Source organism: Heteronotia binoei, chromosome 2 (genome assembly GCF_032191835.1).
Source record: "Heteronotia binoei isolate CCM8104 ecotype False Entrance Well chromosome 2, APGP_CSIRO_Hbin_v1, whole genome shotgun sequence".
Taxonomy (NCBI): Eukaryota; Metazoa; Chordata; class Lepidosauria; order Squamata; family Gekkonidae; genus Heteronotia; species Heteronotia binoei.
In genome coordinates, this window is record NC_083224.1 from 171,354,012 (window position 1) to 171,379,988 (window position 25,977).

The following is a 25,977-nucleotide window of genomic DNA, read 5'->3' on the forward strand; positions in this document are numbered from 1 at the left end:
AACCAGCATCTTTAAGCCAATGGAACCCCCGAAACAGCATCCTATTGAGCTCATAATGCTTCTCTACAGAGAAGGTTATTTTGTTATCACACTGAATTGACCTTCGATAGTAGTAAGAGTAGTAAAATTTATTGCATGGCCATTGGCCATGTCAAGTTAAAAACAGCTTACACATTAAAACAACTCACAGCACTAGCATTTGAATTGAATTTAGATTATAGCGCCCTGAATTGCCCTACAATAAGAGTTCCATGTTTCATTCTTTCTTTAGAAAGAAACCTATCAAACAGCCTGTTTTATTGTATTGCCAAGCAAGGAGCAGTTTTGTAGAACATCTAATTCCTGGAAATTTGGATTGTGTGTGAAACGTTTTTAAGAAATTGTGCTTGAGACTTTGAGACTTGGCTTCTGTTTATTTCTTCAATACAATAGCCATAATTCAAACCGTCAGCTGATGCATATGAAACCAATGTTACTTTGGCACCGCTAGTGACAAGTTGTAGGAGTTCCTAGTGATAGTGCTTTTGTGAATGTTTGGGTCAGAGCTATCTCTGGGGACCACCCAGTTGGGGTCATTAAAATGTATTTATTTATGGCAAGTTATTACAGGTTTATGGGGTCATCCCTAATCATGTCATCAGCCCCTGGATGGCCACTTTTTCCTCTTTAAAAGTTTGTCCAGAAGTCTGAACTCTTGCATTAAATGAAACTGAGCACAATCCTATTCTGGTTTTCAAAAGCCACACAATGGAAAAGGTCACAGAAACAACAATGATGAACAAGAGTGATTTATGTTGAATTCCTTTGTGAAGAAGCTGGAAGCTCTGGAAAAAGCCATCTCGAGTCCCATGATTTGCAAAAAATAACCATATAATAGATGATAGCCTATGGAGCGTTCGTCTCTGCATTTTTCATGCTTCGCTAAAGCAGTTGCCTAACAAAACTACACAAAAGGACAAACACTGCAAAGAAGAGTGAGACACACTTTATTTAATGCTGGATTAAAGTGAAGTAAATATTTGGTCATCTTTCATCCATAGCTACAGCCACACAATCCATGTGAAATTCACAGCAAGAATTAGCGCACTCTAGCAAATAATACATGAATTTCCCTAAGGGCTCAAGCAAATTCCACCGGGACAACGCAAGTTTCACTAGGACCTTCCCGAGCATACCCCACCACCAGCCCTGTTGAAATGAACTGGAGACTCACTAAAGAGCAACACGCCCAAATTCAATGGGGGGAGGGTCTGTGCCCGAGAAGTTTTAAGTGGCCCCTGCCCAGAATGAGTATATATGAGCCTGTATCTGACACTGGAGAAATAAAATGAATACAACTACTACTATTATTGAATAATAAACATAGGATAAATAAACCACTTCACTGGACATTGAACTGTCATGATCCCACCATCTCTATAGCAGGTTCCAAATTATACATCTGGCATTCTTCTCTCTCTCATTCCTGAAAGAGTAAATGAAGTATGAGTAGATTGCTCAATGGCCCCTGATTAGAAAAGAAAGAATTTTGTTTGGCAGGGCTCCTGTGGCACAAAGAGGTTTAAAAGCACTGGAGGAATTGGAACACTATTGAAAGGTTACTTTGGTTGCATTTGCTGTAACAGAACTGAAGAATGATGCATGTTTTCAAATGCGAGTCAAGGTAGACCCCTTGACTGCTGATGGCAGTGCGATATGTCAGAAGTTTAACTTTGGTTTCCCCTTCCAAACCTGTCCTGCTTTCTGTTCTGGTGCCATGCAAAATGGTCTGTCAGTAGCCAAATCCATACACTGGAAGAATGCCACTGTGGTAATCCATAGCTCTGTCAGAAAGGCCCATCGCTAATTATCTGTCAAAACAAGGAAGAGGAAGGAGTTTCCCTTCACTACCTCCCAGCTCAATCAGGAGACACTCAACCCCATTGACGTGGAACAGTGATTCCCCAACATGACACCCATGGACACTATGGCGCCCATCAGTGCGTTTCCCAACACCCACTTGCTTTTCTTCCAAAGTATCTCATCTCCAAATCAAAGAGCCAGTCCTTGATTTCTTTCATGTCACTGGAATAGGAAGAGCCTGAGAGGCATCACCTTTCTCTCTGTAGGGATCACACACTTAGAAACAACTATCTCCATCATCAAAGGATGCTTGGCTTGGAGTCTCCCAACATTTTGAGAGTGAGCCTTCCTCTCAAGGCAGCAATGCTGTAGTTGGCTGCATCTCCCCCATGGCAGCCATTTTGTGGTGGCATCCACTACCTGTTCTCAAAATTCTGATAATGCCCACAGGTTCAACAAAATTCATGTGAAGAGTATTTTTGTTGCACACAATGATGTAGTTTGCAGGAAGCTGACCCAGGGAACATTTCACAATTCTGTCTTTACTGGTAACACCCATAGATCTTGAGAGAAACAGACCTGTACAGTTCTCAAGGCATGTGATCTTGAAACTATTCTCCATGGTTTCTCAACTATTGGTTCAGATCTGAAACTCTGAGTCAGTGCAGAGCTTACCATCCCTGCCACAGAGGTTGTGAAATGCTAGGACTTCTTGAAAATATATTATATCAGTGTCCCAAGCATGCAAAATAGTTACCAAGATGTGTTTTACTGCTCACTTTGGGGATCTTTTCCTGTTTGAATAGGGTTTGATCCCCCACTCCTCCACATGAAGCCAGATGGGTGACCTTGGGTCAGTAACAGTTCCTTCAGCCCTTCAAAAAAGGAAAGGAAAGGTCCCCTGTGCAAGCACCAGTCGTTTCCGACTCTGGGGTGACGTTGCTTTCACGTTTTCACAGCAGACTTTTTATGGGGTGGTTTGCCATTGCCTTTCCCAGTCTTTTACACTTTCCCCCCAGCTATAGCTATACTATAGCTATAGCTATACTCCTAGCTATACTACACCACTGCCATACGATATTAACAGTAATAATTATTAGGCACACTGCAGCCTTTCTTGGATGGATAATGGCTGGTTGACCCCACAATTCCTGATTCAGTTCTATTGAAAGCTCTGCTTTCTGTTTGGGATAGGAAAGACCTATCGGGGGGGGGGGGGGTTGCTATACAGAATGTTTGCCCCAAGCCCATTTCTCTCATATGTCTTTCCCCTCCAAATCTAAAGAGCCAAATGCAGGTTCTCAGGGCTTTTCTTGTAGAAAACACCCAGCAGGAACTCATTTGCATATTAGGCCACACTCCCTGATGTCATCATTGTTTCACACAGGGCTTTTCTTGTAGAAAAAACCCAGCAGGTACTCATTTGCATATTAGGCCACACACCCTGACACCAAGCTAGCTGGAACTGTGTCCCTGTGCATTTCTGCTCAAAAAAAGCCCTGGTTCTTCTGTAGACTCCATTGAATTGAATCGATCCCTGAAAGGAGAACCTTTTATCTATAGTCCCCTGGCTACAACTATTCCAGGGCTTCTTTAATTCAACACCATCCTACCTAGAGTGAGCCAGGCTCCTGAGTGACCATTGAGAATAATATAATAAATTGGTGGGGATGGGAGCTGGTTTTTATACCCCCCCCCCGCTTGTCTCTAACCTCAGAAGTCCCAAAGCAACTTACAGTCATATTCCCTTCCTCCCCCTACAACAGGCAACATGCGAGAGAGGTGGGGCTGAGAAAGTTCTGAAAGAACTGTGGCTAGCTCTAGAGTGCTTATTATGTTGCAGTAGACCCCAAAGCTCTGAGCTTTCTTCAGGAAACCATCATATGACATCTTGTCCATTGTTACAGAGGTGCCGTGGATGTCATTTGGGGGGGATATTAAAAAATAAATTAATCAGTCAAGTAATCTCTTCTTGGGAAAAAAATGCTTCAGCCATGCACTATATTTTTATACCGTTATCATGGAAACAAAGTGTAAATAGCCAGGAGTTATTTTTACTACTCTTATTAAAAAGTTCCTTGAGCCTTTTGTGTGTTTTGTTATGTTTCATGGCCTTCATGTTCAGCGAACTCCTCTTCCAGAACCAAATGTGAGAACGCTATTATCACCTCAGATGAAGATACAAAAGAGATCTTGTCTAAGTAGCACTTACATATGGTCCCGTCAGCAAAACTTGCTGACCAAACACAGGGAAAACCATCTTGATCACATATTGGCAGTTCCCGGAGTACTGTTTGTCCATCCCCCACCCCCACAGAAAAGGGTCCACAGTGGTAATTCAGACTTTCCCACCACATTTCTTTCAGCAAGTCCCCCATCCCCACCCCAGTATCAGGGGAAGGCTGCTGAAACAGGCTGAAACATTGGCCAAAACCAAGATTAATCAATCTTCCATTGTCAGATCTTTCATCAGAAAAGAATGAAAATAGCTTGGCCTACAGAGCAGTTGCGCTGGGAATTTCCTTTCACAATGTCTGCTTGAAAGGCCACATAGCACAGACCCATAATTAAGAGGAACACAAATTTGTTTATTAAGAAATTTAAGGACTCTTAATTGGAAAACATTCAGACTGATGGAGTTCTCCAACTCTTAGGTTTAGTACCTGAGTGTATTTAATAGTTTAAAATCTGTGCTTCTAAGCTATTTGGCTTCAACATGGGAATTCCTTTGCTTATTAGGCCACACACCCCTGATGTAGCCAATCCTCCAAGAGCTTACAGAGCTCTTATTACAGGGCCTACTGTAAGCTCTTGGAAGATTGGCTACATCAGGGGTGTGTGGACTGATATGCAGTTTCTGCTACAAAAAAAAGCCCTGAGCTTGACTATGGGTGGGCTCAGGGTAGAATCTGGAACTTAAAGGATGGTGCTTAGCTGGAAGATTATGGGGTTAGAGTCTGTTGAGACAGTGTGGAACTCAGCTGAGCCTGGTGCAGCATTCCTCAGTGAAATGGACAATGAGCAAAGAAGAAGAACTGGTTTTTATACCACCCCCCGCCCCGACTGGTCTCTACCCTCAGAAGTCCCAAAGCAACTTACAATCATATTCCCTTCCTCTTCCTACAAAAGGCAACATGTGAGAGAGGTGGAGCTGAGAAAGTACTGAGAGAACTATGGCTAGCTCAAGGCCACCTAGCAGGCTTCATGTGGAGGAGTGGGGAATCAGACCGGGTTCTCCAGGTTAGAGTCTGCCACTCTTAACCACTATACCACAGTGGCTCTCAAGTGCAGCATAGTGGTTATGAGAGCTATGCAACATGGCAGCATTCACATTTAGTTTACCTTGCCTGTAAAAAGGGATGAAAGTTGTAGTATTGGAAAGATGTAGTAGGTTGTAGCTGATGGGCATGTTGATTCTGGAGTGGAGTGTCATGGGCCAGTGAGCCAAAGTTCTCAAATCAATGGGGAAAACTCAAGCCTTGATCTCAAGCCTTTACTCAAGCCTTTGATCTCAAGATTTCACTCCTTCCCCTGGAAACACTGAGAAAAAGGAGGTGCTGACATTCACAACCCTATATGGAAGGGTTCCCTAAGGACATTCTCTTGCATGAAGATCCATTAAGATGAAGAACATGGTGCTACCTGTGCTTAAAGGAGGGGTGACCAACCTGACTGTGAGAATTATCAGATAAAAAGTTGTGTGACATGGAACACCTGTCAATGTGAAAGTGGCACTGATACAAAAGGCTTTTCGCAGAGGAGATAAGTCACATGAAGCCTTTTTCTGTAGCCAGCCTGAACCTGTGAGAGCTCCAAGTCCTCTTGGTGGGAAATGGCTCTTTTTGTAACTCAAAATAGAACTTAGTTCTACTCCCTTCAGACTCCACAGGGTGCAGCCAATGGGGCCACTAAGTAAATATTTTTAAGCATAAATTAAACTTGATTCAAATAAACCAAATGTATAAGAAAAATAGACCAGCCAGAGTTTGTATTTTCTTTTCATCCTGAATTTGAAAGGGTTTTGGCAACCGGTGTTTGCCAGTTTAATGCTTTTCACTTTTGAGTTCATTTTGTTATCTTATCAATTTGCCCAGATATTACAGATTGGGAAAACAGAAAATAAATAGCTTTACATTTAAAATATTCATTAAAAAAGGAAAAGAAAGAAAGGTTAGACGTACATTTCATACCCCAATCTTCTTTGCATCTGAAGTAACTCAGGATACAGGAACAAACCAAGGATGGGAGGAATGTTATGGAAAATGGGATAAGACTTGCCCAGATATGCATCACATGCACCCAAAACAGGTGCTATGTGTACAATTCCCTGTAAGCAGAATCCACCAGACAAAGGTGTGTGCACATAACCCCTTTCAGGTACCATTTGACTGTACCATTTGACTGCTTGGAACAACAAACTGGAGATTGTATTTACAGTGCAATCCCACACAGAATTACCCCATTCTAAATCCAATGAAGTCAATGGGCTTTAAAGGGTGTTACTCCGTTTAGGATTGCATTGTTCGTGTCTGTTTCCCTTGCTGAACAACTGATCAGTGCCAGTCAAAATACAGTACATCCCTGCATGTACAGAGAAAGCTGGGGAGAGAAATGCTATGTGATGATTGTTCCATTTGCACTGAAATCTCTTGGAATTCAGATCCATTAACTTCCATCAGCTCTTATTATATATATATTCCTTATCCATTTCAGTTTCACACAGAGGGAAAATTTCTAGACGATGGCGTTACTTGTATTCCAATAACATTTTTGTCATGGGATGAAAGATATGGGCTGAAAATATCGGTTTGGCAGGACTGCTATAGAGAGAGAGAGGGAATACAACAAGATATTGTTGCAAGGATTCCGATCTGAGAAGCAGAACACTGGGTGCATGACATTAGGCTGTGTGAAGACACTGGAGGCTATGCAGGGCCTTCAAGGAAATTATAACCTCAATACAGCAGCTAATGCACGAAACAAAAGCAGATAATGTGGCTGGGTTGCTAAACAAGTCACACTGTTTGGGCACAGATGTTTGACTTACTCTTCTCCCAGCCTCTGTCACCAAACGGGAGTGTTTTAGTAACTGTTATTTGGAGAAGGGTATCACTTGCACATCCTCTTCCCTTAACTCTGCCACTGCATGTTGGAGAAACATCAGCCACTGCCTGAGTAGCTGAAATGCTCTTCCTTCACCCTCTTGACAGTATGACAGGTCTGCCTGATGGTGGCCCTACTAACAGTGCAGTCCAACACAGAGTTGCACCCTTCTGTGTCCATTCAAATCAATGGGCTCAGGACAGAACTCTGTGTAGGATTGCACTGTTAGCCGAACACAACAAGAAGAGCTCAAAAAACCCCTTGGTTTTGCTCCCTGCTAGGCTTGCCAGCCTCCAGATGGGGTCTGGAGTTCTCATAGGGCTGCCAACCTTTAGGTGGAAGCTGGAGATCTCTTAGAATTGCAATTGACCTCCACACTCCATCGAACGCTTATTTATTTAAAATATTTATTCCACTTCTCCTGGAGAAAATGAGTGCTTTGGAAAATGGACTGCATGGCAATCTATACTACCAATGACCCTCCCCTCTCTAAATCCCATTCTCCCAGGCTCCACCCTCAAATCTTCAGATGTTTCCAAACCTGGCTGGAGTTGACAACTCCAAGTTCTCATGGAATTACAACTGATCTCCAGGCCACAAAGATCAGTCCCCTGGAGGAAATGGCGGCTTCTAAGGATGGGTTCTGTGGCATCACAACTGTATTGAGCTTTCTCCCTTCCCCAGTCTCTGCACCACCAGGCACTGCCCCCAAATCTTCAGGATTTTCACAAGCCAGAGATGGCAAACCTCTCTTCCTGCTTGGAACTATCAACACAAGGCATTTCTCGAGCACACGACTGGGGTAAAGGGACTCTCCAACTTGCTTCGAAAGTTCTTGGTGGGCCACTGGCCTGCAGATGGCCAGGAGGAAGCTGAACCCCAGCCATACTAAAAACCAGAGCTTTTTTTTTTAGCAGGAACACACAGGAACGCAGTTTCAGCTGGCTTGGTGTCAAGGGGAGTAACCTAATATGCAAATGAGTTCCTGCTAGGCTTTTGTGGAACAATAGTGATGTCAGGAGTGTGGCCTAATATGCAAATGAGTTCCTGCTGGGCTTTTCCTATCAAAAAAGCCCTGCAGGGTTGTGCCTGGGCTCAGGTAGGACCAGTGGCAACAGCATAAATAACATTTGCCAGCAGTGTTGGCCATGTCTGAGTTGAGCAGCCCCCGTAGAGCTTCCTGGCCCAGCAGCTGTATTTGGAACTAGTTGTATTAGGCTTGCTAGGTCCCTTCAGCCAGCAGCGGGGATAGAGTTGCCAGATTCAGATTGGAAAACTGCTGGAGATTTGAGATGCAGGCTAGGGAGGACAGCGAACTCAGTGGGATAAAATGGCATACAGTCCATCTTCCAAAGAATCCATTTGCTCTCTGCTGACTGGAAATGAGCTGTAATTCTGAGGGATCCCCAGATCTCACCTGGAGGCTGGCATCTCTCATACAGGCCTGTGCTAATTGATGGGGAGAGCAGGAATGGAGAGAGAACATTAAAAGGGAATCATCTGGAGTGGGAAATGCTCCAAAACAGTGAAGGCAGGACTTTTAACAACACAGCCCTTTGAGCTTTTATCAGCTACAATACATATATAAAGCAAGAGCAACTACCAAGATAAAAAAACAGAAACAAAACCGGTTATTTGGAGGAAGCAAGGGCCCTGCTTAGAGGTGGGTGTGCCAGTGCCTTGCACAGCTTTGCAGCATTGCTACTTGATTAACTCTTGATATATATCCGAGCGCACGTATCTGGGCAGGGAATCCTTCTCCATCAGTGTGAAGATTCTCTTCTGGGCCAGGTCAAAGGTACTCCCAGAGGGCTCCACCAAGTTCTTCTTAGTCACGGATTTGGTGAAGTGGTCAATGTTCACCTGGTTAAGAGGGAAGAAAAATTATACCCGTGGAAATCACATTTGCCATAGTCTCTCATCAGAGGGTGCCCACATATCTCTTACAGCAGAGCAAATTTGGAATTGGTAGCAACACCATACATAGATCCAGGGCTTTTTTTCCTGGAAAAAGAGATGCCAGAATTCTCAAGAGGGAAATGAAGGAGAAACACACAGAATTCTTTGAAAAAATATTATTTTCATGCAGGACTTTTTTTGTAGCAAGAACTCCTTTGCATATTAGGCTACACCCTGCTGTAGCCAATCCTCCAAGAGCTTACAGTAGACCCTGTAAGAAGAGCCCTGCAAGCTGCCGAAGGATTGGCTACATCAGGGGCATGTACCCTAATATGCAAAGGAGTTCCTGCTACCAAAAAAGCCCTGTTTCCATGCACTATGGATTTACCTCTACTTTAAAGCAGTTCCCAGACTTTAGACATGTCACCAACTTTCTCAGTTCTTTTTCGGGTCTTGCTTTTGGTGCCTAATGCCGAATTATGATCTTGAAGCAACCATGTTTTAACTTACTTTGTTGGATCAAGGACTGTCATGATCCCCTGGTGCCCCTCGTGAACTTTTAGACTTTTTTTCTTTTTAAAAAAATTGTTTCCACAAAGAGGTTCTGGATCTCCATTCCAGTGCATTCCCCCAGAAAAAAACCCCCTGCATAGATCCAGTCGGAGACTGCAAATGACAACTGCAGTATATACAGATCATCACACATTCAACATCTGGAACACAAATCTGAAATAGTTGAGCTTCTGGATGTGGCACTGAGAGGCTGGAGGAGGGCAAGGAGCCTTTAAGGGTCACAAAGGAGAGCATAGGTGAGAGCCATAGGCCATTGGCCCCAGGTATAGGTGGAAGGGCACAGGCTGGGAAGAAGTTGGCTGTTAGGGGATAGAGTCGTATGGTCAGGGGAGTGGGTGCCTTTTGGGTGGAGAAGTCCCCAAGCCCAGCAGGGTAGGAGCTTCACCTAGACTGCACAAGTGCTCGGCTGAAGTCTGGGGAAGATTTAAGGACAGCCATGGAGGGAAGTTGGGTGGTGCAAGGTGGGAACAACAAATGCCTAAAAATGTGAGAGACAAGGATGAGCACACAGGTTAGGAACGGGACAAGAGGTAGCCAGGAAAGGGAGTGCTATGTACTGCCCTGGGGAAGCCCTGCTAGCTATAAAAGTTCTTGAATAAGGAGTTTGTTCCTGCCACCTATCCTGTGTCCATGTTGTCCTCCTGTTGGGAATGGAGAGCCATCTGTGACCAAGCCTGGCGAAGTTGCCTGCCCTCTCCTTGCAAGTAGTGTATGGGAATGTGGAATGCAGCCTGGAGACTACACTGGGTATAAATATTGCCATTTGAGGTCTAAATTCCAGATGTTGATTTTTTGCTATAAGCAGACAGTAATAAACTAGATGAAGTAAACTGAAGCTGAATCTAGACATGATGGAGGTGTTTTTGGTCAATTCTTGGTCAGATCAAGAATCTGAACAATCAGAACTGTTCTAGATGGGGTTGCTTTGAAAGAACTTCATGTATTAGGGGTGCTGTTAGATCCATGCTTCCAACAGAAGACTGAGATCTCCATAACGCTTTGCATCTTTGCCCAGCTGGTTCACCAGTTAACAGCACTTCCTTAATAAACGTGGTCCAGCTATAATGACTTTGGCTGTCATCGCACCCCAGTTAGACAATTGCAATGTGGTCTGTGTGGAGCTGCCCTTGAAGTCAGTTGGGAAGTATCAACTAATGCACAATGCAACAGCAAGTTGACTGTGTGGCACAAATTTCAGAATATGTTATTTTACTAGTGCTAAAGAATTCACATTGGCTCTCTGGCTCTTCAAAACTCAAGGTAATGGTTATGTTGTTTAAAACCCTATGTGTTCTATGATAGGATATTGGAAATTCTTCCTGGTTCCTGTGGTCATCATCTGAAGCCTACTCATGTGACACCATTATCTGAAATAAGATGGTGTGAGATAGGCCATTTTCTGTACCTTGACTGTAAAACACCTTTCAAAACATATTCAGCTGGCAGTGAGTGTGCTAAATGTCTGTTGTCAACTAAAGATGTTATTTGTTTATTCAGACTCTCTGCCAGCTATTTGTAAAAATACAATTTTAACACATCATTCCTTGCAATATTATTTTTTTTAAATTCCTGTCAGCTGCATTAGGCATCTTTTGTGGAGAGAGCAAGATAGAAATTACAATAATGAACAAATAAAAAAATTGTTCCCACAGAGTTCTGCTTGCATATGGACTGGATTTGTATATGAGGTTGCCAATTTCAGGCTGGGAATTTCCTGGGTATTTGGGAGGTGAAGCCTGGGGGCCAGGGTTTGGGGCAAGGAGAGAGCTCAGCATAGGGTTTCAAGGTGCCTTACTTCTGCTGGTGAGGGGCTTTGGGGGGCATTCTGGGAGGTGGGGATGATGTTACATGACATCCCCAGCACTATGACATTACCCGGAAGTGATGTTATCATGCCAGAAATGTTACATGGGAAACTCTGGTATTTGAGTGAAACACTTATGGCTTTTTGCCTCAAAACCACAGAGTTTGCCGAAATACCAAAGCATCCCCAAGTGTGACAATATCACTCCCAGATGGTGTTGTGTCGGGGGTGGTACTTCTGGTTTTAATGGAAGTGGCCCAAAAACATCATTTGGGGGTAGGATTTCTCCCCAACAGCCAGCTGGCCAGCAGCAGAGAACACCTGCCCTAAATTGGGAGTTCCTCTGCCCAGACCTGAGATCCCTAACAAGGTACAATGCCATAGAGTCTATCCTCCAAAGCAGCTGTTTCCTCCAGGGGAACTGATATCTCTATTCTGGAGGTCAGTTGTAATTCAGGAAGATCAGCAGACCCCATCTGGAGATTGGCAACCCTATTTGTGTATAATAATTTGTGTATTTCCTTGCATGAGGGAGCCCTTGCTTGTTTGGTACTCAGTAGGTATGCTTGCGCTCTGCAGAGCTAGGGGTACAATAGTCCATTAAACTGGCTTGTGTGTTTTCCCTTTCATCACTACTCACTGACCTCTTTGGGAGCCTCACTTTGGATAAACTCTTCATAGATATTCTTGGCTTTCTCAGCCATTTTGGCTGGTGATTTGATTTTCTTATAATCTTCACAAGCGATCCAGAACTCAATGTTCTCCTCACTGAACTCAGACTGGAGAAAGTTCCGGAAGCTGGCAAGTCCATCTGCCGAGAAAATGAAAGTTCACCACTTTTAAATCATTCGTTGACCATGGTCCCATCAGATTAGAAATGCTTTGTTCTCCAGCATACAAAATGTAGCGTTCCCCAGAGCCATACAGAATAATCCAAACAACAGCAACAATATAATCTATTTCCTAAGAGCCAATAAAAGGGTCATAAAATACTAAATTAGCTTTCTGAGTTTCATGAACTTGACAGCTTCAAATGACTCCTGGCTTTACAATTTCAGAAGGGAGGCTGGCCACTTCTTCTTGTCCTGTTATGGATTTAGCGCAATCTGAACTCTTTTCCACTGGACACAAATTAATTTAGTCTACAAACAGAATCTTGAGATACCATCTTGGCTGTCACACTACACATGGGAAAGAATGTCTTTCATCCACAAGAACTCTGTGAAACTCAAAAGCTTGTTTGCTATTTGTGACTCTCAGTTGATCTTAATAAAAAAGGTGTGGCACTACTATTTTCCTAATAGATTGACACTGCTAGATTGACACTGATAGATTGATAGATGGATTCCTAATAGATTGACACTATTTTCCTAATAGATTGACACTCTCTCTCACTATTTTTGTATTTTTATGTGCATTGTGTGTGAGCGTGTGTGTGTGGTGCACCTGGAAGTCATGGCGACCTCTGGTAACTGACTTCTACTAGGGGCATGGAGGATATTCAGAGAAGTGGCTGAATAAGGCCTACCCCTGCCCCCAACTTCTGGTATTCCAAAGAGGTCACCCATCCAAGTGCTTGCCAGAATTGACCCTTACCACTTGGGATATTTTGGATCTGGAATATGAATTAAAGTCCTGAGGAAATCTCACCTCAAAAGGCTAGATTCGAGTCCAGCAGCACCTTAGGGACCAACAAGGTTTTCAGGGTAGGAGCTTTTGAGAGTCAGTCCTCCCATCGTCAGACATGAGTAGAAATGGAGATCTCCTGCAGAGCAACACAACTATTCTCCAAAACTACCATCTCAGAAAGGTTCGACTGGCTTACTTCATTGGCAAATGTCGATATTGTGAGGACCAAACTAGACATGACGCTTGCCACAAATCCCCAACCTGTTTCACCAAGTGGTGTGTCACTGGGGAACTATGGTTTCCAAGTGCACTGGGGCCCAATTCAGCCTTCCCACCTGAGCTGTTTTCCTGAGCCAACAAGGTCATGGGAGAGCCTCCTTCCACCACTGTAATGTAGCCCTTCACAGCCATTCTGGGTCCAGAGAACAGCACAAGGGGAGCCTGAAGTCCCTAATCCCCCATGCTATGCTGAATCAGGCCTCAGTGTGCTTGGGAACGTACATTCCTAACATCACAACCATCTATAAGTCAAGTTGGGGAAATCTGACCTGACTTGTGGCAGATACCACATCGGGTTTTGGCCCTAAGTATCATAGCCTCCTTTAGAGATGCCTTTGTTGTTTGAGGAGGCGCTTTGTGGCAACTGATGCAAAGTATGGATGCCCTGAGGTGCTGCTTCATGTCTCTAGCAGTTCTCCCTGACTGAGGAATTCCTGCATTGTGCAAGGAATTCCTGCATTGTGCTGCTTCATGTCTCTAGCAGGTTCTCCCTGACTGAGGAATTCCTGCATTGTGCAAGGGGCTGGACTAGATGACCCTGGAGATACCTTCCAACTCTATAATTCTATTATTCTAAGGACTGCAAGTCAGTGTTGGAGCATCCGCTTATATGCAGAAAGTGACAGGTTCAATTCACATATTTCTAGTTAAAAAACAAGTAGGAAGCAAGTGATGTGAAAGGCCATTACTGGAGAGCCGCTGTGAGTCAGAATACCTAATGGTAACCCAGACAGACCAGTGGCTCAGCTCTGTATGAGGCAGCTTCATATGCTCATAAATTAGCAATACCTAATCCTACTCCCTTAACATTTCACAGGGTTCCCTGAGAAGAATGACCTGATACAAACCTTCAGCTGGGGAAGCTCAAAAATGCTATAATGGAACAGTGATGCAAGTCACTTCCCTCCACACAGTTTCTTTCTGTTATCAAACGGCCCTCATTGCGAGAACCCGATTACATGGGATGTCTAGTTTGTTAGAGTTCTCCTCCTTTAAAAATGGAACCACATAACTTCGGGCGACTGCGCATTCACACCACTTAAGCTCCAGTTGATGCCATGTGATGGAAGGAAAGGAAAGGTCGCCTGTGCAAGCACCAGTTGTTTCTGACTCTGGGGTGATGCTTCTTTCACAATGTTTTCATGGCAGACTTTTTATGGGGTGGTTTGCTATTGCCTTCCCCAGTCATCTACACTTCCCCCCCAGCAAGCTGGAAGCAGAAGCTCAAACAGCCCTCTCCACTGTGTTATTGCAGCACATGGGAGGGGCTGTTGTTCAGTGGTAAGGCATCTATTTGGCATGCAAAAGGTCCCAGGTTCTACCCCTAATATCTTCAGTTAAAAGGACAAGGCAGTAGGGGAGGTGAAAGATCTCTGCCTGAGACCCTGGAGAGCTGCTGCCAATCTGAGTAGACAATGATGACTTTGATGAACCAAGGGTCTGATTCAGTATAAGGCAGTTTTACGAGTGTGTTCATCCCACACAGACACATACCCAGACACACACACACAAACCCTTCCCCAAACCCAACAACTGTTAAACCACTTGTAGTATGCAATATCAGCCTTTTTCAGTCATTATGTTTACCACGCAAATGGAGAGAACATGCTACATGCCGTGCTCTGAGATACATGCAATCATCATTTTAGTGGTTTAGCCTGCAACTGTTCTAACAGTCTACAGGGATGAATGCTAGTGGGAGAGATCCATAGCAGACTCACAAGGATTTTGAAGAAGTTTCTCCAGAGAGTTACGCCACTGCCAAGCTTCCTCAGGAGAAGGTCTGCAGAGACAAAGAAGAGGGGTGGGGAAAGAAAGTAAACCCTTAAAACAACAAAAACAGTGAAACAGAAGGCAGCCCCTGATGAAACACAGAGGACTTCTTTCAGTGCTTAAGTGTCTCCCCCTGAACTAGGGTTAAGAATAATATAACACTTCATGGACATTATTTTCTCATAATTATTACAACAATTATGTACGGTACATCAGCGTAGAGTTGGCCCTTATATGTGTGGTAATTATATTTGTGCTAATTTGGCCCTTATATTTGTGGTAATTGTGGGCATTTGCAAATTGCTCAGTAGGTAGTTTTAGCCAAAGAGGAGCAGTGGCTCAGCACAAGAGTATCTTCCTCGCATGCAGAACGTCACAGGTTCAGGCCCTGTTTGGTTTAAAGAACAAAGTAGGAGTCTAATAGTACCTGTAAGACCAACAAAGTTTTATTCAGAATGTAAGCTTTCGTATTCTGAATAAAACTTTGTTGGTCTTAAAGGTGCCACTAGACTCCTACTTTGTTCTGTTGCTAAATTTAGACCAACACAGCTGCCCACTTGGATCTTGCTTTAGTTGTTTTTCTTCCCCTCTTTCTGTTCCCAGTTTCTCAAGCTCCTCTGCCCATTTCAGCTCACACTGGCCGTTTTCCCACTCACCTTTTACTGGCGCCACGACCATCCTGACGCCGGCGAATCTGCCTGGATTTTGCATCAGAAGCTCCGGCGCTCCCAGAAGCGCCGGCTACTTCCGTCGCTAAGCCAGCGCAAACGGAAATCGCAAAGATGCAGGAAAACGTTTGCGCTGGCTTAGCGACGGAAAGCGCCGGCGCTTCTGGGAGCGCCAGCGCTTCTGTTGCGAAATCCAGGCAGATTCGCCGGCGTCAGGATGGTCGTGGCGCCAGTAAAAGGTGAGTGGGAAAACGGCCACTGTGTTATGTCTTGAAACATAAGCTGATGTACCACAAGCAATCGCTACAGAGGCGACCCCGCAGGTCCCCGGATGTAGCTCGCTAGATGCCCCGCCCATCAAGATCTGTGGCAGGAAGTTTGACTGGTCGGGATTGGACTGGTCAGACTGGGGGGCAGTTCCGGGGAATGTATATAAGCGGGACCGGTTAGACTGGGGGGCAGTTCCGGGGAATGTATATAAGCGGGACCCGGCCCGCGTGCTCCCTCTCTTGTAATGTACCACTGAATAAAGCATGTTGCCTTCAAACCGTCTCGCAACTCAGTACATTACACACTGCTTATCTCCTGAGCTTTCAGGGCAGGTGGGCATGACTGCCCTTGCAAGGACAGGAGCTTCTCTTCTGGCACCCTCTGCATCCTCTTTGTGCCAAGCAGATCAACTGGCCTCCATTTACTTATCCCCCCACCCCCTTATCTACAGTCTGCCTTTCAGATATAGAGGCAACGGAAAACACAATTTGAAACAAAAATTCCAGAAGAATGATGCTACTTGAAATCAGCCAGTGGAAATGCATCAACAAAGCCAGTAATAAAGCTCATTGTTTATTTCTTTTAAATGTAGAATTTAAAAGGATTGCTGTTGCCAGCACTGTCCTCAGTGACCCAAACGATCTGATTTCTGGAGGGCTGCTCACATCAACCGGCAGGATAAACAAGCTCTGTAGCAGCTGTGGAATTAAAGAGATGACCCAAAGCCAAACAGATATGTGCGTAGACTGAACTGCACATTACACTTGATGTGAGGCTGCTTCCTAAAATAGCATCCCTGAGGTGTTTTTTTTTAAAATTAAGATATTCATACCCCACTATTTCTTTTGTATCTCAGGCTTGTTTACAATCCCAAAATTAAAAGCAAATAAAATACAACCATGAAGAAGGAGAGGTGGTTTTTATACCCTGCTTTTCTTGACCTTAAGGCGTTTCAATTTAAAGCAGCTTACAATTGCCTTCCCTTCCTCACAGGCACCTTGTGAGGAGGGACTGAGAGAACTATGACTGGTCCAAGGTCACCCAGCAGGCTTTGTGTGAAGGAGAAGGGGGGAATCAAAATTACAGTCCCCCGCTTTTAAGCACTACACCACACTGATTTTCTTTAAAGATCCCATTAGCCCTCTACACAAAAGATCCCATTAGCCCTCTACACAAAAGCCTGCAGTCTGCACTCCATTAAAAGTCCTCACAAGTACAAAGGCTTTATCTTTCCTCCTAGAAGCTCCGATATGATGTCTACCCTCACTCTGCCAGGGAGGGTGCTCACTCCACAGTGTTTCAAATGGAGAAGGAGGTAGGTCTAACAGTGATGCCAGTAGGGTTGCCAGGCTCCAGGTGGGGCCTGGAGATCTCCTGCTTTAGAACTGATCTCTAGCTGATCTCCCTGGAGAAAATGGCTTTATTGAAGGATGGACTTCAATAAAGGACTCCTCTCCTCTTCCATCTAGGGTTGCCAATCCCCAGGTGGGGGCAGGGGATCCCCCGGTTTGGAGGCCCTCCCCCCGTGTCAGGGTCATCAGAAAGTGGGGGGAGGGGAGGGAAATGTCTGCTGGGAACTTTATTATTCCCTAGGGAGATTTATTCCCATAGAAAATAATGAAGAATCGATCCACGGGTATCTGGGGCTCTGGGGGCGAGGCTGTTTTTTGAGGTAGAGGCACCAAATTTTCAGTATAGCATCTAGTGCCTCTCCCCAAAGTACCCCCCAAGTTTCAAAAATTCTAATGAATGAGTTCCAATTCTATGAGCCCCCAAAGAAGGTGCCCCTATCCTTCAATATTTCCTATGGAAGGAAGGCATTGAAAAAGTGTGCCGTCCCTTTAAATGTGATGGCCAGAACTCCCTTTGGAATTCAATTATGCTTGTCACAGCCTTGATCTTGGCTCCACCCCTAATGTCTCCTGGCTCCACCCCCAAAGTCCCCAGATATTTCTTAAATTGGACTTGGCAACCCTACTCCCATCCCAAACCCCACCCTCTCCTGGACCCACCCCCAAAGTCTCCAGATATTTCCCAACACAGACTTGGCAATCCTAGATAGCAGCTTCCAGATGGGAACTGGGGATCCCCTGGAATTACAGCTCACAGAGATCTGTTCCCCTGGACCCAATGGATGTTTGGAGGGTGAATTCTATGGCATTGTACCCTACTGATATCCCTGTCCTCCCCAGGCTCTTTCCCCAAATCTCCAGGAGCTTCCCAACCTGGACCTGGCAACCTGACCTTCCCTCATCCCCTGTCAATAGCCAGGAGGGAACCTGTTAGCCGTAGCAGGAAATGATCCATCTCCATCCATATTCTCCATCTCCTGCCCAGTTATTCATTCTTTAACCAGAAGGTCAAAAAGGTTTCCTGTGTTCTTTCCCTGCTTTCAGAGCTGAGTCTGTCCTTCTCACAAACCCTTCTCAAGTTCCCATGGCCTATTCAGGATTGCAGTGAAAGATGCCCTTTGTCTCAGGCGAGGCAGGCCACAGCATTCTGACAGCAAAGTGGGTAATTACCTGACCTTAGGGACTTGAAATTAACTGATTTTTTTTTTTAAAAGAAAGAAAGCCATATATAGAAAAGGAAAAACGCATGAAGACACTATCACTCAAACTGGGGGGAGAAACAAGGCCCCAGGCATGTTTTGTGCTGACTCAAAAAGTTAAATGTGTGTCTCTGAGTCCATCCTCCCAAGCAGGGGTGGCCAAACTTGCTTAACGTAAGAGCCACATAGAATAACCGTCAGATATCTGAGAGCTGCAAGTCATGAACGTTAGATTTTGAGGGAAGGAAGGAAGGAAAATGGAGAGGGAGGAGGGAAGGAGAGGTTGAAAGAAAACAATTTTAAATGCCTTCTCCAAGCCAGCTGACAGAGCATGGGGGCTTCGAGAGCCACACAATGTGTGTGAAAGAGCCTCATGTGGCTCCTGAGCTGCACTTTGGCCACCCCTGCTCTAAAGCATTCATTTTATCCAGGGGAACTGATCTCTGTAGTTAGGAAATGAGCTGTAATTCCAGGAGATCCCCCAGGTCCTGGAGGACAGCATCCCTAGTACCATCTGATGAAGTGAAATCTGATCCACCTAGAATGAGCCCCATGAATGTCCTTTTTCATTATACACTCAAATTCACATATATTGCCCCCAAACGCTTGAGAGGGAGTAATGTAATTAAAAGTGTGTGTGAACTGTATTGGTTTTCAGCTAGCTGAACTAACTAGGCCGTGCCAATCATTTGTCAGGCATGTGTGCAGAAAGTGGCTTGAGGCTTCCAGGCAGAAGCTAGACTGCCATCTGTTGGAATTACCCTGGCTTTGAATTTCCAGCACTGAGCAGAGACTGGACAAGATGGCCTACAAAGCCCCTTCCAAGTCCAGAATGAAAAAGGATGTCAGAAGCAGTGCAGCCTGCTTCACTTTCCTACAGTTTCCTATCAAGAGATGATCTAGTTGGTACCTGAATAAGGGCTGAACTAGGTGACATGTATGACACAAGTTGGCTTGGAGTCCTCAAGTTGTGGGCCTTAGCCTGCAGTTCCACACAACACTGGGGACCTAATGTTCCCAAAATGTGCCAGGGCCTGATTCAGTTCAGGAGTGGGATATGGGGAGGAGGAGCTTCAGACTTCCTTCCCATTTTCCTGAGTTGAAACAGCCACAAAGAGGGCTTGTTCTTCCTGCTATGGGGCTCTACGTGTACTGACTGCAGCGTGTAGCATCTACCACAACAAGGCAATCAGGCCATTTCAGTTTAGGAAAATGACATAACAGGAGAGACTGAAGGCTGTCCTTCCCCCATGCCACACCTTCGAGGCAAATCAGGCCTGGAGCAGTGGAGCACTTGTGAATTTCAGTTCTCTGATGTTCGTTGTGACTGCAAGTCAGATCAGGGGATCCCCAACCCAACTCATGTCATATGTATCATCTGGTTGTGTCCTAAGATGAAAAGTTCCAGGTCTCAAATGTTAGCCATCCTTTCTGCAAACGGAGTTACACTTCCAAGGGAATAAGGGTGGGGGAGGGTGATCCTAAATCTTTGTCTTGTTACTAACTTTCAGACTCTATTTCCCATTTCTAAAACATACTCTTCAATGTTGTTTTGAAGACCACCAAGAAAAGGACCATCAGTCTTTAAAATAACAACAGTATGGCCCTTTGCAGAGGAAGATTTTCAGGGGTCCAGGATGGGGTTTCAATAAATGGACACAAATCTGACATCAGGAATTACAGAACTGAGAAACCTGTTGGAGAACACTTAAACCTTCCTAAGCATTCAGTGAGTGACCTCAAAGTAGCTGTTTTTCTGCAAAAGGAACTTCAAGAGCAGAATGGAGAGAGAAATTGCTGAATTACAAATTATCATGAAACTTGGAACAAACACCTTCCCGGGACTGAACAGGGATATTGGTTTTTTATCTCATTACATATGCTAAACCAACTCTCACTGAGTATAGCTGTGCACAGGGGTCATTTTGTAGAAATATAGGTGGTGGAGCTTATGCAGCTGCACATATATTCAATGGACAAGGAGGTGGAACTCTCAGAAGGAGGAGTGGAACTCTCAGAAAGGTTCAGGAGCTCTGCTCCTGTGAGCTCCCACTGAATCTGAGGCCTGGCTGTGCATCCTCAGTGTTCCAATGTATTTCTCTTTTAGAACAGTGTATCAGAATAATGTTTTTTTGTGTTGACATGCTCAAATGAGGGATGTGGGCTGTTTGTCTCATTACATATACTAAGCCACCTTCCACTATACTTTAATGCATCCTGTTTTTCTAATGGCTAACTTATATTATTTCTCTTTTAGAACAGTGTATCAGAATATTTGGGGGTTTTGTTTTTGTATTGACATACTCAAATGGGGGATATTGGCTGTCTGTCTTATTGCATATACTAACCCATCCTCTACTGTATTTTAATGTCTTCCTTTTTTTCTAATGGCAAACTATAAAGGATGTTCTAACCTCTTGAGAAACCATGCCCTTGATTTAAACTAACAAAGCCAGAATGTTACCTAGATTTATGGCACTTCGCACCTACAACAGTAGTCTGCTTTTTATCACCTTCCAGTGTTTTTTCAGCTCTGCTTTGTTCTAACACTAACAAACACAGATTCCTATTTGTGAGTCATTAAATCTGGTAAAAACATTCCCATGATTCAACATACCAGCTCACTGCCCACTTATATTAAGAATTGCTGCTTGCCATTCCCATTTTGTCTGATGAAGTCTGCTTAAGAGCATACGAAAGCTTACATTCTGTATAAAACTTAGTTGGTCTTAAAGGTACACTTGTCTACTGTTTTGTTCAATTGCCTATATAGTTATTCACATTACTTTTAATTATTTTTACCCTGGGCACTCAGCCTCAGTATCTTTAGAAAACTGAAAGGAGTCCTATGACACCTTAAAGACTGACTTTATTCTACTGTAAACGTTTGTGGATTAGAGACTTGAGCTGACCAAAATAAAACCGTGAACTTTAGTCCACAAAAGTTTACACTAGAAAAAAATCTTATTAGACTATTTATTTTTGCTGCAAAAGACTTACAAAGCTACTTTTCTGGAATGATACTCCTGAGGTATAGAAATCTGCCTCTCCATATAGAGTTGGCAGTTTGGGACTGGGAAATTAATCTACAATTTCTGGAGCAGAGGACAGTTATCTACTGAGAGAGTTTTGTCGACATCCTGAATGCACATGATTGGGTTTTCTGTTCTGGTCTGATTTGAATTTTCTGCATCTCTTTTTGCAATATTATGGTAGAAGGGTGTTGTTTTTGAAATCGTTCTTTAATATTGTGGAATAATTTGCAGAATATAGAAAGTTTTTTTCTAATTTGCTATCGAGGTTTGGTTTACACTGAGGCATTTGCTTTCTTTTTTTTTACTTTCATCATTCATATCCATGTTTCTCGCTTGGTTGCTTAACACCTAGAAGTTGGCAACCCTATTTCTGCATGACTTGCAAAATGAAGAACAAATTACAAAAAAACCCAGAAGAATAAATTATGAAACCGCAGACGATTCTGGCAGATATTTTCAGTTTGCTAAAAGCCGGATGCTGCAATTAGTACAACTGTTCCAAAGAGTACATACAGCCTTGCTTATATCAAGAGAAACTGTAGTCTCAGATATGATCTCCCTCCACAGAATAAATCACTCCAGCAGGTCTGGTGGAAAAAAACCCTTCCCAGCCAGCATCAGACGATGTGAGGCGACTGTTTCCCTTGCTACAAGAAGAACTGTTGCCTCACTCAGAACTGCTCATCCTAATTTGTCCCTAATAGCTGTCAAAAGGAATAGGGCAATATCCATCTAATGGTTGGTAAAACACAGCTAATAACAGCTGTGCTAGTCATAAGGCAATCTCCAGATCGACCTCTCTGCAAAGCAAAGCCTTCTCAAAATATAATTGGAAACAGATTCGAGGACAATAAAGCCCAGCTAAGACACCCCCCTCACACAATGAGCCCCCCCTTCCTTTTCCCTTCAGAGAATCAGATGCTGCTGGTGTTTGCTCTGTTCCAATTCCTGGAACTAATTTGCCTCCAGGACAGAGAGGGGACTGTTTTCTCACAGATATAAATGACAGTGATTAGATCAGCAGACCACAGCACTTTGCAAGGGGTCCAAGATGAGCACAGGTGGAACTGTCCTCTCGAATATTCGGCAGCAATTTGTTTCCCTGCAGTTGCTTTCATGCGCTGCTGCTGTCTCTCTCCTCTCCCCCATGCATCTTATGAGTTTCTTCTTTTATAAACCCTTTCTGCAATTTTACTCAGGAGTGGAGCTCTATGGTCAAATTTTTGAGCCAAGAATCCCGTGATAAGCACTGAAAATCATAAAATCAATTGAACAAATATTTTTGTTCCCCTCCCCTTTTTGTAAAATGAACTTAACTCCCTCATGGATCATTGAGATATTTAATTTCCAGATTCAATGCTCAGTTTAACAGTCTGTTAATTTCTGCATTAATCCACCAGTGGGACAGGATGGGATTATAACACACACATACAACCTCTGCTTGGCACATGTGGAAATGGATGTGAGCAAAAACCTTCAGAGCCAGTGTGATACGGTGGCTGGAATGATGGTTTTAGAGCAAGGAGATTTATAGATTCAAGCCATGCTCTCTCTCTCCCTCAAGCTAAATTATCTCAGAAGTTGCTGTATGAACAAAATGGGAGGGAAATAATCATCTGTGTTGCCCTGAGATCCTTGGGAGAAGCATAACAATATGCCATGTTTTCTTTGCTGGGTCTACAGTAGTCTAACACAAGAAAGGTTAATCACTTATGCTTTGTTTCCACATCTCTGTCTCCACGCCAAAAACAGCTTCAGCTGCTATTCTTCCACAAGCCGCTACTAAAGACATAGGTGCAAGACCAGTAAAATGACAGCAACCTGAGGCCTGATCACAAACCATACTTAAGGGGAACAAACATGTACCCTCAGGTAACCAGCTGTGCTTCCTAGTCTGTATGCATAGGTAAGTGGCCAGCACAGGCCTGCATAGAAAACCAGTGAAATCAGAATGCAGAAATGGTACCTATACTTTGTACCATGCAATCCTAGACAAAGGTACTTCCTTTTAAATAAGGGGTATCAAACTAATTTGTTACGAGGGCCAGATCTGACATAAATGAGACCTTGTTGGGCCGGGCCAGGTGTGCCATAAAATGTAATGCCAGGTAGTGGAGATATAAACTTTATAAAGGACAACACAATTAAAGATTTTTTAAAAACATAAAATAAAACATGCTTAAAAGATAGCAGTCTTGTAATATTCTGTTTATTTAACAAATGACGGTGAGTTGCTCAAGGGCCTGATTGGAGCCTTCTGGGGGCTTGGTCCAGCCAACCGGCCACACGTTTGACACCCCTGTTCTAAATCCATTAAAGTCTATAGTCCCTGGAGGAACAACTAACAGGGTGCAGAAGCCAAGGTTTTCCCAGATGTTTCCTCTAGCACTGGTATTCAGGTATTTGCTGCCCCTGAAGGCAGAGGTTCCCTTCAATCACCATGGCTGAAGGCCTCCATAAAATCTAATTTCAAGTAGGCAGTGTTGAAAAAGACAATACTCTGCATAGGAGTTTTTGCCCATCAGTGAAGACAACCTTGATCTGGCTGAACCAATAGTCTGACTCAGTATAAAGCAGCTTCATCTGTCAGGAAGTACAATTAATTCATGCATATCTGTCACAGAGAAGGCAAGATTTACAACCACAAAGATTATAGATAGACAAGTTTATTGCCATGGGAATATACTGAAGTGCATATCTTACTAGTGACTTCCTTAAAAGGCCTTCAAAAGGAAGAACAGTCAACTGGGCCTTAGTGCTTGTTGCAAGTAACTACTTCAAATATATATCTTTAAAAAGTCAATGGCTGCATTCTTACTTCTGAGCCTTTGCTGGCTTCTCCGGTTTCTCCGGGTAAGGGATGATCAGGTCAATAGCAGATTCGGGCTTCTGGAGGAGTGTGCCCAACTTGCTCTTGATCTCCTTGGCCCTGGAGGGAGAGAAAACATTTTAAGTGTGGTTTACTAATAGCTGGGTTGAGAAAAATACACCTTTTGAGCTATACTTATTTGAATATCTAAGCAGAACGTTTCCGTTTCCTGCCTCATAAATAATCAGTACCTCTGCTGAGACAACTTTGAAATATTTCCCTTGAGTTTATTTTATTCTGGTTCCAAAAAAGACCTTGTCCCTCACCACACAGTCTTCACCAACCTTCCTCCCCCCATCTTTGGTGGGACAAAATCATGTAATTTATGTACCACCTTCCTTTTTATTTTATAGAACAAATTTTGAGCCCATTAAGACCACCAAAAGTTTATTCAAGGTATATATACAGGCAGAGGCCTCCTCATTGGTGAACAGCAAATTAGCAAATAACTTAACAAAAATATTTTTGACATATGCAAAGATTAGACAGCAATTATAAACTAAGATTATAGGTTACAATATGTTTGGATTTAATTTCTAGGGAAATGGAGCAATAAATATTTCACAACAGGAGACTCATGTGTAAAAGTATCCTTCTTAATTGTTCAGAGTATTTCATCAGACAAGCCTTTTTTGGCATGTTCAGAGTAATGGGACTCTGTTGTTATACTCCATTCATCTCCTCTCGAGCATGGAGTTAGCTAAGAGCATCCCTTCCTTCGAGGTGAGGTGCAGTGTTATGTCAGAGAAACACATTCCAATAGTCATTGCATTACATTACATTCACTATTCCAACATACTATTCCAAAAAAGAAATATACTAAAATACAGAGGATGTTTAGCCCTTTTTAGTGAGAATACATAGGTAAGGATTGAATTAGTTTAGCATATGTAATGAGATAATAAACCAATATCCTTGTTAAGTCCTTGGGGGGGCATTGTTCTGAGTTTTGTAATAACTTTGTAATAACAGTAATTTCCCTTTCCAGTCTGCTCCTAATGTTCTTTTGCAATAATGTAATAAGGCACAGCTACAGAGGCTAGCTGTGAAGTTGGCAACCATAACATAAATACAACATTTTAAAAAATCCCTTCGGTCACAATGGTTTAGTCAAGCCACAAAAATGCCTGAAAACTAGAAACATTATATGTGTATGTGTGACAATCCCCAAATGCTAAAAATACTAGGTGAAGAAATTCCTTCATTCACACACAATAAAAACCAGTCTTACTAACAATAATTTATTTCTGTATCTAGTTAAAGCATTTATAGCCCATAATTCCACCAGAAAGACGCCAAAGACATCTATTAAACCATAAAAACCAGATTCACGTAGTATAAGAATATGGTTAAATAAATCAAACCTAATGTAACATACGTAAATTAAGCCAAAAAACCAAAAAGATATTATGAAGTATCAGCAAACTAAAAGTATGTACCCTCAAGGGACTGACCAAGAGAGAGATCTTGGGGTCGTGGTAGATAACTCACTGAAAATGTCAAGACAGTGTGCGTCTGCAATAAAAAAGGCCAACGCCATGCTGGGAATTATTAGGAAGGGAATTGAAAACAAATCAGCCAGTATCATAATGCCCCTGTATAAATCGATGGTGCGATCTCATTTGGAATACTGTGTACAATTCTGGTCACTGCACCTCAAAAAGGATATTATAGCATTGCAA

General features: G+C 43.4%; 1 protein-coding gene across 1 annotated transcript in view; it reads right to left on the minus strand.

Moving 5' to 3' along the window:
• Positions 1-5,833: 5,833 nt before the first annotated feature.
• The window catches only part of LOC132566930 (regulator of G-protein signaling 5-like), a 34,730-nt gene continuing 14,586 nt past the window's right edge, over positions 5,834-25,977 (minus strand). Inside the window, exons 2-5 of the mRNA XM_060232451.1 lie at positions 24,245-24,355; positions 14,851-14,912; positions 11,866-12,032; positions 5,834-8,808 (exon numbers count right to left, since the gene is read on the minus strand). Of these exons, the coding sequence (XP_060088434.1) occupies positions 8,647-8,808; positions 11,866-12,032; positions 14,851-14,912; positions 24,245-24,355 (502 nt within the window). The 3' untranslated portion in view covers positions 5,834-8,646. The remainder of the gene's footprint in view (positions 8,809-11,865; positions 12,033-14,850; positions 14,913-24,244; positions 24,356-25,977) is intronic.